At 31.7% G+C, this 18,354-nt stretch overlaps 1 protein-coding gene across 1 annotated transcript; it reads left to right on the top strand.

The window, feature by feature from the left end:
* The first annotated feature begins 12,746 nt into the window (after positions 1–12,746).
* Positions 12,747–17,777, top strand: LOC113781590 (pectin acetylesterase 8-like). The gene is made up of 12 exons (XM_027327550.1): positions 12,747–12,961; positions 13,060–13,142; positions 13,512–13,641; positions 13,753–13,832; positions 14,118–14,204; positions 14,314–14,438; positions 14,529–14,589; positions 14,913–14,966; positions 15,052–15,129; positions 16,426–16,531; positions 17,146–17,291; positions 17,401–17,777. The coding sequence occupies exons 1-12, from the start codon at positions 12,841–12,843 to the stop codon at positions 17,527–17,529; spliced, it is 1,200 nt and encodes a 399-aa protein (XP_027183351.1). The 5' UTR covers positions 12,747–12,840; the 3' UTR covers positions 17,530–17,777.
* The last annotated feature ends 577 nt before the right edge of the window (positions 17,778–18,354 follow it).

Here is an 18,354-nt window from a genome sequence, read left to right as displayed (position 1 = left end):
TATGATAGATTTTCAGCAATCAATTCTGAATAGGGTTAATTACATTTACCTCCCCTGAGGTTTGACCAAATAACGAATCGATCCCTGAAATTTGACCAAATAACAAAAAGGTCCCTCAACCGTTAGTCTTTGCCGTTGACTGTTAGGGTTAATTACATTTACCCCCTTGAGATTTGACCAAATAACGAATCGATCCCTAAAATTTGACCAAATAACATATTCCTCCCCCACACTAACTTCTGTCACTTATATGTAACGGAAATAGCCAAAAATCTAAATAACCCTTATTGATTTCCATCAAATTTTTAAGGATTAATTACATCTATCCCCCTTGTGGTTTGACCAAACTACTTTTAAATCCCTGTGGTGTGGTAATATTACATGTACCTCCTTTTTAAGTAATCTCGTCAAAGACACTTAAATAGAAGTAGTAAAATATCATATTTACCCTCTTTGTAAAACTTGTAGTTAGAGAAAACTTACCGTTAAAAAATTGAAGGTGGTTTCAATAATAATGAATTAAACTAAGAGTTTATTACTTAAATAAAACAGTTTTTAACCAGTATAAAAGAAAAAAAACCAAGTATGTAATAATCAAACTTGATAAAATATGCGCATAAAGGAACAAAAGAAAGAAAATGAAGAAAGAAGGAAAGCTTAGAAAACAAAAAAGAAATTAAAATGTGAAAAGCAAAGAAAGGAATGGAAAACAAAAGTAGAGTGAAAAAAGGAAACCGACAATTGAGCGATGAAAGAAAATTTATAGAAGCAATGTAAAGGTTCACTCAATCCACCACAAAAATGAGACGGACATGATTTTAAAAAATGAGACCATTACCTGGTTCTCAAATATCCTTTGACTACTTAATCGGCCATGACAAAGTGTTTTGTGTAGAAAAGCCTTTTGCTAGTTTGGTTTTACAATGGGTTACTAATAAATAGAGTAAAATGCCAATAGAAAGCTGGTACTTCATTTATATAATATAGGAAAAGTATAAGGAGCTGGTACATTATGGAAAGAAAAAATGCGTACTACATTTTCAACCCTCTTATTCGCTAGAAATTTTAATTTTACTTTATATTTTAAATAATTTTTTTTTGAAAAAATAGGTAATTTGTTCATATAATTGGGAAAAGTCGTAAAGCACTGGTATTTTATGGGATAATGGGTATAACCCCATGTAATCCAAAATTTGTCACACTATTTCACCAAATTATAAAATACGTGTATGGCAAATTTTGCATTACAAGGTCTATCAAAATTTACTCTGATTTTATCTGTTAAATAAATTAATAATTTGTTGGATTCAAAATTTTATCTGTTAACCAAAATTTTTTTCTGAAAACACAAAAATCGATAGGTCAAAAATTTGATGGAAATCAATAAGGGTTATTCAGACTTTTGGCTATTTTCGTTACATATAAGTGACAGAAGTTAGTGTGGGGGAGGAATCTGTTATTTGGTCAAATTTAGGGATCGATTCATTATTTGGTCAAATCTCAGGGGGGTAAATGTAATTAACCCTAACAGTCAACGGCAAAGACTAACGGTTGAGGGACCTTTTTGTTATTTGGTCAAATTTCAGGGATCGATTCGTTATTTGGTCAAACCTCAGGGGAGGTAAATGTAATTAACCCTTCTGAATAGGATGTTCATATTGATCGTCCTTTTTTTTTTTTACAATTCAACATATTTGACCTATTCAAACCAAATAATTCTACACATTACCAAGTCAACAGAAGCTAGAAATCTTGATATCTCACTTAGAGCAAAGTCTCCCTGATACTCATCACTACATACTTCCAAATTCAAGAAATTCATAAAACCAACACCAACGACGCTGAAAACAACTATGTTGAATAAAAAGCCTCTGTTTGATAATCTATTTTGATATTTAAATTTAATGGATTCAGATTTTAATATAGTCAAACGCATTTGATAATAAAAAGTAAAACATCAGAATTAATTAAGTGATACTATATTTTCTAAGTAAAACTTATTTCAAAAAATAAGTGATAAGTTATTCACTTATCACTTAATGTGATATACATTCAAATGTATCAGATTTAGTACTTAATAATTATATAATTTAACAGATTTCAGCCTTCACCTTTCAAATTTTAGATTTTAGTTTTACAAACTTCAATTTTATCAAACACACCTATAACTCTTCAAAAAAAAAAACATTCATTATTTTCAAAATTACAAACTTATCCAGCTAATTTATGTTAGTCACTTTAAGTTGAGTGGGGAATTGTATTAACACGTCAACGCAAGAAGATAAAAGCAAGTTAATAATAGGGGTAGAGACGCGGTTACGTACTAACCCTTTGCTCGGTCCACCTTGCATTATCTTGTCATGCATGTTTGGAAATTATTGCTCTTTTAATTCATTTGATTGGTGTTAGTTAGTAAATGTATAATAGCAGAATTCAATCTTTTCAAATCAACTCACAATGGCCCTTCTCTAAAATTTAATAATTTTTTTTATCTCTTCTCACAATCGTTCGCATAATCATAATTGTCCACAACTATAGAAGATATTGGACCCACTAAAAATCAAATATGATGTCTTTTCAAGAGAAATATGCTAAATGCTTCAAATAAGGTATGTATTTTAAGTGAATTTCCCCCTTTATCAACCATTTCTTTTTAATTTTTCTAGCCTCGTACTAATTTGTTTTTAAATTCTTATATGATCTATCACTAAAATTTCCTTTATGAAATTCCTCAATCCAAACGAAACTACCGTTAGTCGAATGGTGGAAAATTAACAGGTCCACATAAGAAGATAAACAAGTTAATTATAGCGGTAAATGATTTTGTCATAAACCTAATTAGCCAAAGGGACATATAATAATTACGTGATTACGTGCTAACCCTTTGTTCGGTCCTTCTGGTAAAATTCACTTGGGTGGTGTTTGTTAGTAAATGTACAACAATAGAATCCAATCATTTCAACTCATCTCCCAATGGCCCTTCCCTAAAAATAATAATAATATTTTTGCACCTTTTACTGTTACACGCAAAACTATTTGACCTACTCAAAAATCAAATATGATGTCGCTCCAAGAGAAAATATTTTAAATGCTTCAAATAAGGTGTGTATTTTAAGTGAATTTCCCCCCTTTTCAACCATTTCTTTTTTAACTTTTCTAGTCCACTACTAATTTCTGTTTTTATATTTTTATATGATCTATCACCAAAATTTGCTTATACAGCTTCTGACATTACACGTCTCAATGGAAAGTTAAAACAATTGTGTAATTAATTTGCATCAAATTGTATCTATACCTTTAAATTATAATCTTTCTGCACATAGCGTTTACTCAAAATTTACCCAAAAAAAATCCAGCAATGGTGGCAAATTAATGCGCCTGCACTTGAATATTTTTATTTTGGTATGTTAAAATTACATGAAATTATTTTATTCAACCAAAAAATATTTATGTTAGTTGAAAGTACATGGAGAATCATGTTATTATAGCTTTACATCCAATTACTTAGTCAATCAATCGTTGGTAAGACATTTTGTTTTAGTGGTTAAGTTTGGAAGCTATAGCCTGAAAAGAGAGAATAAGCACAACAAAATTTACAAAAAATAGGGGAGACCATTAGATCAAAGCTTGCTCTGTTTTTACTTATAATAAGATTGTTATTAGACTCCAACCCAAGTTCTTGCTTCATGATACTGAGATTTCGGTTGATTTATGCAACACTAAGGACAGGACTCTTTGCGATTGTTAGAGCAATTGCATCATGCAAGTGATAGAACAAAAGGGTTGAATTTAGAATTGCGTAAATGAAATTGACTATAGGCATAACTTTCGATAAATGGTAATTTATACGTAGTTATCTTACTATTTATATCTATTCTACTATTATGCAAAAACGTGTAGACAAATTGAAACTAATGATCGTAAAAGTTCAAAATATGCAGCATTTCTTATGAAAATAATGCTCTAAGAAAAGAAAAAGAAAAAAAGTCTTTTTTTTTTTGCAATAACCATTTCTTTACAATTTCACATGCATTCACGGAAAAATTGCTGCAAAAATGCCAGACAGTAAGACAACATCGGCTGTTCCTGTTCCTACATCCTTCCAACGCACCAAACAAAGCCAAAAGAGATGAAGAGATCCAGCTAAAAAGGACCCCAAAGAACCAACGCGTCAAAGAAAAGTCTCCCATTTCTTGAGTGACAGCTGACCTTAAAATCACCATTCAATGTGCACAAGCATCTATGTTGAAGTGCTCATTTCCTATTAAACAAATCACCGGCCTTTCATAAAACTGATAAAAGGGCCTCCTCAAACTTCTTTTGGGTCCTATCCAATGACCAATCATGGGCATTCCTTTCCCAATAACTTTTTAGAGTGTGTAGCTGGTTTGCCTGGTTTGCCATATATATTTTTCACTTCTCTTCAAACAGCAAGAGTTTGGCTGGTTAAGTATCGTGAAAGTTTTAATTGTAAAGTAGTATAAACTAGAAAAGTTACTTTGTCACTAGGGCCATATGATACTGCCCTATTTTTATTTTTGGTAAAGGATACTATCCTATTTTATTAGTGCCAAATATTGGGGTTGCTAATTCTTGGTCATTTATTCATATTTCCTTTGCGGAGGTCCCTCGAGAGGGTGGGGGACAGTAAAAGTATGATAGATTAGGTCTTCCTTTATTTAGACGTTATAAATAATTTCAATCTTGTATTTTTATGGAGGTCAATTATTATGTTCATCTCCAAAATAAATTTCGGGCAACATCCCTCCCCTGTAAAACGGGGCTTGCTAATGAGACGAGAGTGAGTGAATCAAATTACTTGTAAGTAGGTCATCAGGTTTACTTAAATCAGTGTTAATAAAGTTTGAGACAAAATTTGAAAGACATTCAAGTCGAATTCAACTCGAACAAAATACTAAATTGAATGATCATTGAGCTCAATTTGACCCATGGAACAAATATTTTTGTTATTTTTCAATACTTGTTCACAAAGAATGTTTATTCTATATGATTCAATCTCGATTAGGCTTGAATTTGGACTTGATATTGTATAAACTTAAGTTCGATAAAACTCGGCTCATTATCAGATTTAGTTCGATAAAGCTTGACTATGTTAAGAATAAATAGGGTAAATTATCGTTTGCCCTCTATGGTTTGATGATTTACCAAATACCCCCCCAAAAAAATAGTTTAAAAATTCATATATAACTCACTCATCGTTGGGGTAAAAGCGTCACCATTAGTTTTCGGTTAAAATTAACGGTCAACAGTAAAAATTTAAAGTCAAACTAATAAATCGACAAATTCACCCTTTCACTACTTTTTTTCCTTTTTTCTTTTTTTCCCCTCTCTCTCTCTCTCTCTCTCTCTCTCTCTCTCTCTCTCTCTCTGTGTATAGAGAAGAGATGATTTTGAAAATCTATACTTTGGTCTAGAAAATCTTAATTTTTTCCAAATACAAAAAGAAATAGAATGGAAATAAAAAATAAATAAATAAGAAACAAAAAAGACATGAGGGAAATATAAAACAAAAAAATAAGAAACAAAAAATACTAAATCTTTTTTACTATAAATAGCATTATAGGTTTTTAAACCAAACCTTTAATGGTATTTTCTATTTTTTATTTATCTATTTTTAGTTTGGAGCAAAAAAAAAAAAGAGTAATGGAAGGGTAAATTTGTTAATTTATTAGCTTAATTTTGACTTTTTTACTATTGGCCGTTAGTTTTAACGAAAAAATCTAAAAGTGACACATTAACCTAAATTATGAGGAGGTTTGTATATAGATTTTAAACTATAGGAAAGTTATATGGTAAAATATCAAACTATAGGGGGGTAAAAGGTAATTTATCCGAATAACTTTTATCGAGTAAATCTCAAGTTTCAACTTGATAGAGTAGTCAAAATCGTATTTGAGCCAAACTCAAATAGGGCATTATTTTACATCGACCCAAAATTGATTCAGCATATAGATAATATATTCATCCATTCTGCTTTCCTATTATACTAAAACAAATAACGACAATGGAAAAGCTTTTATTCACTGTTTTTTTTTTACTACGTCTTGTCCATATACTTCTTGAGTATGCAACATATATACTTGCGGCTAGAGGTGTCAAAATGGGCGATTTGGGCGGGTTTGGGTTGGATAAAATGGGTAATGGGTATAAATGAGTCAACCCATTTATACCCATTTAATTAGATGGATATAAATGGGTAAGTCAAAAAATGAATTGGGTAACCCAATTACCCATTTATAACCCATTTATTTTTAACTTTTTTGTAAATTCATTTATATTCATTTTTACAAACTAAGTTATCAATTTATACCATCCTTTGCCCCAATCATTAGTTTTAAATATTTATTTATAATGCTCAATAAATCTAATTATCAATTTTTTTTCCCATCTGTACTCTATGTCGCAAGATTACATACTATTTAATAATTAAACAATAGGAATATAAAAATTTGAACTAAGTACTATAAAAGTTAACATAAAAACTTAATCCAAAACTTTTGAACATCTAGCATTTTTTCGCGTGTAAATTTAAAATTTCATTTTGGAAAAGTAAGAAAAGAAACTAAAACTTGTCATAAATTGGTAATGTTGAAAAATGAGCAAGTTAACAAACTAAAAGAAAATAAAATGATAAGATAAAACCGACAAATAATAATAATAAGAATGAAACAAAAGTAGTTAACATCATGACAAAGTGAAAATTTTGAAAAAAAAAATGGGTGGGGGAAGAGAGGAGGTTTGGGGGTAGATAACCCATTTATACCCATATGCAAAAATTTAAGATACCCATATCCATCTATTTATGGGCAGGTATGGGTAAACTTAGTTAAATGGGTTTGTTTGACAGCTATACTTGCGGTGAATCAATTCAACATGTATCTCAGCGTTTACGTTAGTTCAGAAACTTCATAATAATAACACTATAGAAATAAATACTCACGTGAAATTAAAATAAAAAATTTACATGTGAGAGCCTTAAATTTGGAACCGAGATATAGATGGTTTTCAACTTCGTTTAGCTATATAAATACTTAATTTATAATAAGGGTGTAAAAGATTATTGAATCTCAAAAGGTCAATTTCTCATATATTTTTCCCATGTAAAGTTTTTTTTTTCACAACTTACCCTTTTGGCAAAAATTTTGTCTATTTTTGTCAGGGGTGAGCAACTAAGCATGCAGACATCAAGGAAAATGAAAGGTGGACTCGGATGCACAAGAAACAAAATCTCAAAGACAGACTTGTCTTTTTTATGTCCCTAATTCCACGTATAATAATAGTTCTGCAAGTGTTAGACTAATGACTGACAAGGGCTATTAGTAAATTTCAAAGTTAATATAATAGAGAAATCGTGTATTAGAACTCTGAGAACAGAGTATCTCATAATTTGGAGCGTTAAACTTGCATTAATCGCTTTGAGAAAATTAAAGTAAAACTAGGCAATTGATATGAACATTTAAGAGGACCGCCGGGAGGAAAAAAAACAAAGTTCTTACAATTTGTGGACGTTCTACTGAAATTTGAAAATTGAGTTTGAGTAACTTATTTAGAGTAGATTTATGAACTCATTAAAAGTAACTACAAAAGCACAGACAAAGAACAAATTTTGAAGAGTTTTTACACGATTGAAATAGCTCAAACGACGCTATTGACCTATATTTTGACTTTATCTTTACTCACAGAGTTATCTTGATTGATGTTCAGTATATGCTGTAAGAAACATTTCAAACTTATACATATGAGATTAGCATCCTGCTGGAATATAAAAGATAGCATAGTGGTTAACTATTTGGTGATAAATAAGAAGTTTTTTTCAAATCTATTGCAAACTTAAAAGCAGTGTTTTGAAAATCAAACCGGACCGGTCGGTTCGATCGATTGAACAGCGAACCGACCATGACACCAGTTCGGTTCTATATTAAAGTTGACTTTGTCAGAAAACCGATCAAAACCGGCCAAACCCATGAAAATTGTTGAACCGGTTTTCAAGTCCCCCCCCCCCTTTTTTAAAAAAAGTTTTACAAAATGCAACTATCAAGATTCAAACTCAAGACCTTTGTAATAGAAGACCAATGTAATAACCATTGCACCATCACATCTTATTAGCTTTTTTTGATAAATTATTTATATAAAACAAATACCCATATTTCTTTTTTCCATTATTTTACAAAATCTCATCCTCTCATGACTCTTTTTTTTGAATCTTCAACTCTCTCTCTCTCTCTATTTCTCTCTCTCCTCTTTTCTTTTGTCACTTTCTTTTTAATCAAACCTCTTTAGTTTTAATTTATTGATGTTTTCTTCCATCTTTTAATTTTGTTTTTGTCCATTAAATTGAAAAAAGTTAAAAAAGAATTATTTTTCTTTAACTCAAATTATTTAATGCCACAACCACTCACTTTTATCTCATTTTTTGTTTCTTATCAAGTTTGCATTTCTATTTTCGATTCTCTTGACTTCCTTCAAATTCCAAACTTCCTTTTTTTATTGCAATCTCTAAATCTCAAAAACGTAAATTAAAATTTAAGTTCACAATATCTAAATTCTCATAGACGTGAATTTTGTATTCTTTCAAAATGTTGTGATATTTTTGGGTTGGATTTAAGATTTTTTTGGTAGATATAATAGAAATTTAGATGAAATTTATTTGTTTCAACTTATAATTTAAAATTTTTATTTTTGAAAATCCAAGTTATTCAAAAATAGTAAACTTTTCATCATATAAAGTTTTAAATTAGTCCATTGCATGTCTTATTTTGTGCATATATATTTATATAAATTATTTTTTAAAAAAATTATTAAACCGGAGTCGAACCCGTCCGACCGATTGAATCTCGACCCTTTCACCTCACCGGTTCAATTAACGGTCCGGGTTTTAAAACATTGCTTAAAAGCACCAGAAGAAAAGGAGGGGAAAAAAAAGGAGAGAGAGAAGGTAGTATGGTATGAAATTGAGCATTCTTTGGTTGGGAGATATTCTAGATCAAAATGTCACCCATAATATGGAGCCTATTCTCAACTGATTCTGATCTTTATAAAATCAGATTTTTGAATAGTTAAAATCAAAATTCAAGGGTGTGTTTGATAAAACTTTAAGGGTACGTTCAAGGGTGCGTTTGAATACAGTCAAATGTATTTGAATTGTTAAGTATTAAATCAAATACATTTGACTGTATATCACATTCAGTGAATAGTGAATAGTTTATCACTTATTTTTGAAAGCAAGTTTTGCCTAGAAAATTCAATGGCACTTAATTAATTCAGATGTTTAATTTTTGGTCATCAAACATGTCTGAATATATTAAGATCTAAATGCAATAATTTTAAACGATGACTTTCATTATCAAACAGGGCAATATCTTGTAACTTTTGATTTTGAATTTTTCTTTTAGCCTTAAAAAAGGTTAGAAGCTTAAAGAGAAGTATTTGAGAACATAACATAAAAGATTTTCAAGAATTAAAAGCTAAAGTGCGTCCAAAAGATCAATTGAGAGCAAACCATATTAAAAGGAGATCTACTCTTATGGAACTTTCATGAAGTAAGCTCAGTTGTTGGATATCCTTTGCGTAAGAAGAAATTTTTCTGCCCTACAAATCATAATACCATATATCAAGGGCTCTTCTTTGAAAAATATAAAAAGACAAAATCAATGGAGTTTGGTACACTAAAATCTGTATTTCTTTTACTAGAATGCTAATTTAATGCAAGAATATGCATGCATTATCACCATGTGGAAAAATAGAAGTACACTTGTACCAAAAGATAAATTGCTTATCCTTTTCTTTATTTTTTTCATTTTTTTTATGCTTTTGGTAGTTCTACTTCTGCAATCATTTACGAATCAAATAAGTTGTCACAAACTTTCTCTGCATATATAGAGCTAATGTGGCATGATACCTTTGCTGATATGATCTGACAATAGGATTATGAATAAAAAAAATTCAAAATATACAAATCGAATACTTTTACAGTATTGAGAAATGGATTGACAAATGTTGGAAATCTTGAATAGTCTTGTTTGGATTGTAACATTTGAGTGTTTTTATAGAAAAGTATACTGTAGTGATATGATATATATAAAGTAAAAAGGTGATTAAAAAATATATGAGAATTTTTTTCACGAAAAATAGAAATTCAAACGTGCTTTTAACTTTTTGTGGTTCATTTTTTCCGTAGATTGCTGAATAAAGTACCATATTCTTGTAATTAATCTTGTAGGCTATGATGGTACCCAAAATTTGTATTATTGAAATGGCCCAAAATTTGAAACGGGGTTTAGGTTAGTAAAAAAGCGTCCAAAAGTCTGCTGACTTTGACCAAAAAAAAAAAAAAAAGGATCTAGATTCGTACTATGTACAATGAAACAGTTTTCAAACCCTTGTGCATTATTTGACGTTGACAGGTTCTTTTTTTTTTTTTTAACTTCATTTCGAGAAAATTTTATTCCATCCATTCATGGCAGCTTTTGGAAGAAATAGATAAATTTTTTTTTTTGTTGATTAGAGTTTATCTCTACAACCGGGAAAAATTAGAGAAAAGGGATACCTAAGTGGGGCTCGTGTGTCAATTTTTTCAAATAGAGAAATTCAATAGTGGAGGGCTGTCTAACAAACACCGATAGGACATTAGTCAAGTCAATTTTTTTTGTTTGGATTGTAATTTATTTGTAAATTTTTATTTATTTACATTATCAATACATTTTCAGTTAATTTTTTATCTTACATAAATCACATCAAAAAAGTGTTACAGTATTTCCTTCAAAAAATTATCCCAAATAATCTACTACTATGGTTGATTATATTATGCATGGAAAAAATTTTGTGTTAACGTTTTTTTTTCTCGAGACATAAATAGCTAAGCTACTTTTATTTTTGCTATTACTATAAAGAAGAGAAATGACCTAACTGGATTATTGGTGACTTGGAAAAAATTGTACCACGTCCAAATTAATCAAATAGGTGCATCCAAACCAGTGGATTAAATGTGCTGAATTTATTTTTTCGAGTAAATTTAGGTGAAAATATAAGTCAGGGAATTAGAATCTGAATCACATCCAAAAAAAAAAAAAAACCTAAATAACTGCAAACCAAACAAGCTCTCGAACACACATTGGGATTAGGATAGGTAATGCTAGGGTTTATGTGGTTGTGTATCATTGTCGTATTTATCATAACATTTAATCTACACTTAGATGGTTGTATTCATAAATTGAATTAATATATATGAATAAAATTTACATGCACAACAAATTTTTATGAGTTCTATAAAATTAGATTTAAAAAAAATACAAAAGCCATATCACACCTCCCCCAAATCCCAATCCCAATTTCTCTATTGGTGATTGGTGTGGCTGAAGCCCTAAACAACACATATTACTAACAAAATGTGATATCTCACCAACCAAAATTAAAGAAGTGAAAGGAACCTCATTCCCTTTTATTAAAGTTTTCATTTTCCATCCGTCACTCAATAAATGTCGATCGCGTTAAACGATAAGATTCGTCATTGGCTTTCCAATTTCTTTAGTCAAAGTCCAGATTCAGACAAAAATGCGTTACCAGTTTTTCCCATTTAAATAATTGTACTTTACCACACTACATTACTCACGTTTTAGCGCGGAACTAAAGTGTCGGCCGCCTTGATTATTGAAGGTGTTAAGCTGTTTCACGATACAGCACATATCACATCTTTGGGGGCGAAAAAAAGGCGCTTTTCTCCTTTTTTTAAAAAAAAATTTTTTAGTAGGATTTAAGGCCTGTAACTTTTTCAAGCCATTTTTCTACATTTTTAATTTTATTTTTTAGAAAAATGAAATTCAATGCCTCTAAATCTTGAAATGCTGTTAATTCAATAAAAATATAAACTTTTTCAAATATCACCTAAATTTCGTTCCAACCTATTTTTCCATCTCCAAAAACTTGCATCCCTAATTGGGTTTTAGTGCATTATAGATAAAGACATCACTTTTTCCTTAACTTATGTGTTATGCAAAAAGACAAAAATACCCCTCATTATGAAAGGTAAAATACTTTGCTTTGATTAATTGAGTCTTACATGTTAATGTTAATGCAATTGCAAACATGACAAAACTTAATAACAAAGATTACCAATTTTTTTCCTTTACAAAAAGATGATCAACAATGGTTCTCCACTTTTTCCTTATCTGGAGTACCAATAGTAATTATTTTTCACAAATTTTTAGTTTAAATCTCTTTATCAACATCATCATCAAATTTCTTTCTTCTTGATTAGAGTTTACTAATTGTATTATTTAGTCTAAAAATGATGTCAACTTGGAAAAAGAATCCTCAAGATAAAAACCAACATGGTAAAACTTAATTTTCGTCCATAAATTAAGTGAATTGATGTTAAATTCGGATTGCATTAATGTATACAGCTAAAATCATGTGAATCTAATCATCCTTTTAGCAAAAAAAGGAGTCAAATTAATAATGCTTTATAGAAACTTCCCTTTACATTTTCTATCTCACTAAGACAATAATTTTCAGCTCTTCAAATAAGTATTAAATTTCAGTTACAAATATTATTAATTATTTTTTGTCCCAGAAAGAAGTTTTTAAAAAAGGTTTCATGGAAATTGCTTTGTTTTTCTTTTTCTTTTAAAAATCCGACTAAGGTGGGATTCTCATTAATGATTGCAGTTGCCATACTTATATATATAGACAAGCTAAAGCATTTGTCATTCTTACTTCAGAGAGCTTTTCTCTGTTTTCCTTTTTAGCTCTCTACTTTTTCTTTCTTTCATTTGTTTCTAATTTTCGTTACTGGTGATTGATTCTTGAAAAGATATAGGCAGAATGCTTAATGGGAGATTACATCTGTGGTTTCACATTCTTGTCAATGTCTTGATTCTGCTCAGAACAGAAGCCTTCTTTGTTGATATCACTTATGTTGAGAGTGCTGTGGCAAAAGGAGCAGGTAAAAAAGTTTCAAGAAATTCAATGAATTTTCTTTTTTTTATAAGGCATTTTTTATTTTGACATATATAGGATTGAACTTTGTTAACTTTGTTGCAGTTTGTTTGGATGGGAGCCCCCCAGCTTATCATCTTGACAGAGGATTTGGAGCAGGGATCAACAGTTGGTTGGTTCATATAGAGGTTGGCACTTTGTCATGATAACTTTAGCATTTGAGAATTTGAATGTGATAAAAAATATGCAGAATTTGATGTCCATTTCACCAAATTGTCTCATGTTTTTCAAGTTCTGAAGCTTTTACTTCTTTGCTGGATCAAATAGTAACAGTTTGCCTTTGATTGGCTTCAAAGAAAAGCAGTAGAAGCTGCTGCATGAAGTAACTATTTTGAGTCTTTGATTACCCAGTTTCAAGACAATTATACTGAACACGGAAACTTTCTGGATAAACTTGTTAGCTGAATTTTCCTTGCTAGGTGAAATATGGGATCTTTTTATAACAGCAAAAGATGTTCTTTATGTGTATGAACAAAGTTTATATTTCAAAATCTCAGGGAGGAGGATGGTGCAACAATGTGACTACTTGTCTAGATCGCAAAAATACGCGCTTGGGATCCTCAAAGCAAATGGCAAAGCAACTTGCTTTTTCTGGGATTTTAGCGAACAAGCCTAAGTTCAATCCAGGTAATATATCTTTAGTTAATTATCATGTTTAAGTGCAATGAATTACTTAGTACTGCATTTGTTTTTGTGTTCTTCCAAACTGAAATATTGCAAGTCCTTTTGAATTGCCAGATTTCTATAATTGGAACAGGGTGAAGGTTAGGTACTGTGATGGATCATCATTTACGGGTGATGTTGAAGCAGTAAATCCTGTAAGTCCACTGAAACTGATAAACAGTAGCTTTAGTTGAAAAGAATGAGATATAAATCCGTTCTGCCACGAATAACCAAATCTTTAGCCAACTGGTCAATAGGTATGCAAAAGTTAATATGAATTCTGCAAATCCAGTGTAGATTTAGCAGTAGCTGTTTTTTCTGTTGTAACACCAATTGACTAAGAAGATTACAGAACTTATAGTACGTCATGATATTCAGTCTATGGCTAACCGCAATCCATATTTGGACTGGCTTCTGATGGACATGTCAAATCTGAGCAGGCTACTAATCTTCACTATAGGGGAGCAAGGGTTTTTGTTGCTGTTATTGAGGATCTGCTAGCAAAAGGAATGAAAAATGCTGAAAGTGTATGATCGACTGATAGCACACTCTCTTTGTTTCTTCCTCATTTTTTAGATACAAAAATTGCATGAGTTATATAATTGCTTTAGGAGCTCACTGAACTCCCTATGCTAGGCTGTTCTGTCTGGATGTTCTGCTGGTGGATTGACTTCGATTCTCCATTGTGATAGCTTCAAAGCTCTGCTACCCTTGGGCACTAAAGTTAAATGTTTTGCAGATGCGGGTTACTTCATCAATGCGTAAGATTTTACATTAGAATTCCGCCCAAATTGAGTTCTTGTCACTTTTCTTGAATTATCAAATGCAAACTTTGTATGCTTTTACAACAGGAAGGATGTCTCTGGAGTCCAACATATAGAGGCTTTCTACAATGACGTGGTTAATACACATGTATGCTTCATTTTATTCTATCCAATTTTCACTTTTCAATAGGAAAATTATTTGACAGGACCAAGTAGACCAGTAAATATACTCGTTGGTTATATCAATGGAGACAATATGTGAGGTTTTGTAGCTAATATGCACCAATTATGAAGATAAAAGAGCCCTGACCTTCATTCTGTTACCTCTCTTTCTTTTGAAGATATTAAAACTGCAATCCTTATCCTTTTTCTTCTGGCTGCTTCTATATGTGTGCTGATAAGTAAAAATTAAATGAATACGAATAGTCTGTTCTAACTCATTTCATGATTTGAATATATACTTGGTTGCAGGGATCAGCAAAGAATTTGCCTGCAACATGTACCTCAAGAATGAAACCTGGTCTGGTATGAGCAATCATATTAATATCATAAATTAAAGATGTTTGCTATGTAATCCACTTAATGCTGATTCGTTTCACCAATGTTGCAGTGTTTTTTCCCCCAATACATGGCACAAGAAATTCGGACACCACTTTTCATAACGAATGCTGCCTATGATTCATGGCAGGTGAGAATTCTTTCCAGATTAAAAAGACGAATATAGTCATGCCAGAAAACTCTCTTCGATCTTCAGTTCATTGCTCTAGGTTTGTGGGAGACATGTCCTTAAATTTTCAAGATGATTGGTTTTTTCTATAGGTTTTTTAACAAAAGATTGTAACTGCCTCTAATTAGGATTATTATCAAATTGGAAACGAATCTATCCACACGTATGTTAAATGATATCAAAAAAATTTAAGTAATCATTCTTCTTTCTTAATTGTGTTGCTAAGTTACCTGGTAATCATCACTTAAGCTGTGCTTGTTGTATTAAGTGTATTGAGTTGTTCACCAGACTGATCTGTGGAGCCCCGATAGGAGTCCTGATATGTATTTTATCATACTCAGTGATGAGATAAAATGAGAAACTTGAATAAGATAAAACCATGTGCATACAGTCAGAGGAGGTTGATACCCTGGTTTTAATTCCCAAACAAGTTTAGTGAGGATTATATATATGTATAATTGTTGCTTTCAAGAGTCAAGACAGGTAGAATAATAGGACAGACTTCTTGAGAGAATATGTATAGCATATGGTTTCATCTTTTTGGTGTAGCTTGTATTTGGCTAAAATGACAATTTCGTTCTTAGGATTGTGGCTGTTCTTCTAAACAAGATGAACCAACAATAGATGCTTCTGTTATCTTCTCTCGCTTCTGTACATAAGATGTCAAATTGTCAGCATTACGCTCGCTTGAAAATGTCTAAACTTAATTTGATTTTCAAAAAGTTCAGGTTTTACATCAAGGGGATATATAGCATATGGTTTCTTCTTTGTGGTGAAGAAATTGTTTTGGCTCAAATAACAGCATCATTCTTAATATGGTGGCTGTCATTCTACATATGATAAAACTTGGACATTTTCTTCTGTCCTCTTCCCTAATCAACAAATTATGCAAGCGGTGATACTGCTCATATGGTGCGTATTTGAACATGTTTAAACTTGGTGGCATTAGGAGAAGATCTGGTTATGGATAGTGCAATTACGTTCCTTAAATATTTCTTTCATAGTAAGCAAGGATGGAGTATTAGAGAGGGAGAAATTTCTCTAGCTTTTGATAACTGAAAATGACAGAGAATTTGCTGAGCTCACCTTCTCCTCAAATTCATCTTTTCTTCCATGGCAATGGCAGCAATATTCCGATATCTGTTACATATCACATAATGGAACAAGGATTAGTCCTATTGTGTTCTTCACATGTACCATTCTGTTCAGTTGCATCTCATTTTTCTGACTCTTGATTATTATTTTAATTTTGCATAGATCAAGAATATTTTGGCTCCTGGTGTTGCTGATCCCCATGGTCTTTGGCACAATTGCAAGCTTGATATAACAAAATGCTCTGCTAGTCAACTCCAAATCATCCAAGGTTATTGCTGCTTCATGATTTTCTCTTAAGCTCCAAAGATGCTTCAGGTCTTGTTACTTTCAGTTGCTGTAAAAAAGGTCACAAATTATCTAAACTTTTCACTCCACTCTACCAAATTATAAAAACTATTTAAAACATATCTAACAATGTGATGCTATAGAAAAGCAAGAAAGTAAGCAGAATCTTTTTTTAATGGAAAATTGATCTGTTAAAAGGCATGTTACCCAGCTTAACTTGTAAGTTGTAGCATAACACAACCTGTATTTTTCTGGTCATACAATAACAGAACCTCCTAGGACTTCTGAAGAGTAGCATTGACTTTGCTTCTGACTTGGGGAGCCCAAAGTTAAACTATTAGAGATGCAGAAGGGGAGTTATCCCCTTCCATCTAGCTTTATGTGATAGGATGAAATTGGTTTTGATGCTAAATCAGATCAGACTTAACACTCTGATCCAGTTTCTGGTGAATGATTGGGCTCTACAATTTCCCATAAAACCTCCTCTTTCCATAGATGCTCAACCTTAATTCCGATAGTCAGCAAGTATACAGTTAAAAAGAAACTGAGTGCGCTATCAGATGGATTATTTCTGACACTCTTTATGTTGAAGTTTAGGTTTCAGATTGGAGTTTTTGAGTGCAGTGAATGGACTAGGCACCTCTTCATCAAGAGGATACTTTATCAATGGCTGCTATGCTCACTGCCAAACCGAAATGCAGGAGACATGGCTCAGGGATGACTCCCCCAGATTGAATGACAAAGTAAGACATGAAATACCTCCTAAAACTGCTTCTGACTCTGTCCGTTGTCAATCTTTCTGTCATCTGCATCCTGAATATGCTGCTTTATCATTAAATTTGTTTTCTGCAGACAATTGCTAAGGCAGTGGGAGATTGGTTTTATGACAGAAGTCCATTTCAGAAGATAGATTGTCCTTATCCTTGTGATAAAACTTGTCACAACCGTGTTTTCGAGTCTCAAGATCAACCATCGGTATAGATAGATTCTTTCCATACAACTACATTTTATGACAAATTCCCTATGAGGTAGGAGGATTTGGAAAGGAAAAGAAAGAAAAGGAGAAATAGAAGAATTTAAGTTCCTATTTATCAAGCCATTGCAATAAGAATATCACCAACATGCAAAAGTGTGTGTCTGGTGATCTTATTCTTGTATTGTAATCAACAAAGACTTCTGTTCCATTTGAATTTAATCAATTTATCAAAATTTTATATTTGTAGAAAGCATGAATATGCTTCTGAGCTCATTTTCTTTTTTGCCCTTTCTATGGATTCAATGATGATGGTGTGACAAAATAGAATAACAACACAACCACTGGTCAGCCTGCAGTTAATGGTTTCGGCACTGATAACACAAAATCAATGGCAAATGTCATCAAGAAATATGTAACAGGTAACATTAATCAGGCTCCTTTAATCATCAGTGAACATGAAATCTTCCATTTGCAACAGCATTGATAGATTTTGCAGCTGGTTCTGCAGTCATACTGAAATATGTTGCACTTCCTTTATTGGCGAACGCATCCCTAGAGATTGAGAGGTTGTTGTGGTGAAGGGGAAACAGGGATCAGATGCTGAAAGAACATCCAAAATGTTGTCTTAACCACCTTATTTTGACCAAACATGGAAACAGTTAGCTGACGATGTATAGAGACCATCACATTTTCATGTTATTTAGTTCCTCACAGGTTTTACATAGGACTTTGTTTACATGTTACACAAGTATTCTGGTGAAACAGGTGTCGTAGGATCTCTACAAGTCCAAGGTGATTTTATTTTGCCACTGGACTATAGCTAGAATAGA

Source organism: Coffea eugenioides, chromosome 8 (assembly GCF_003713205.1).
Source record: "Coffea eugenioides isolate CCC68of chromosome 8, Ceug_1.0, whole genome shotgun sequence".
Lineage (NCBI taxonomy): Eukaryota > Viridiplantae > Streptophyta > Magnoliopsida > Gentianales > Rubiaceae > Coffea > Coffea eugenioides.
This window is presented reverse-complemented; position numbering and strand designations above follow the sequence as displayed.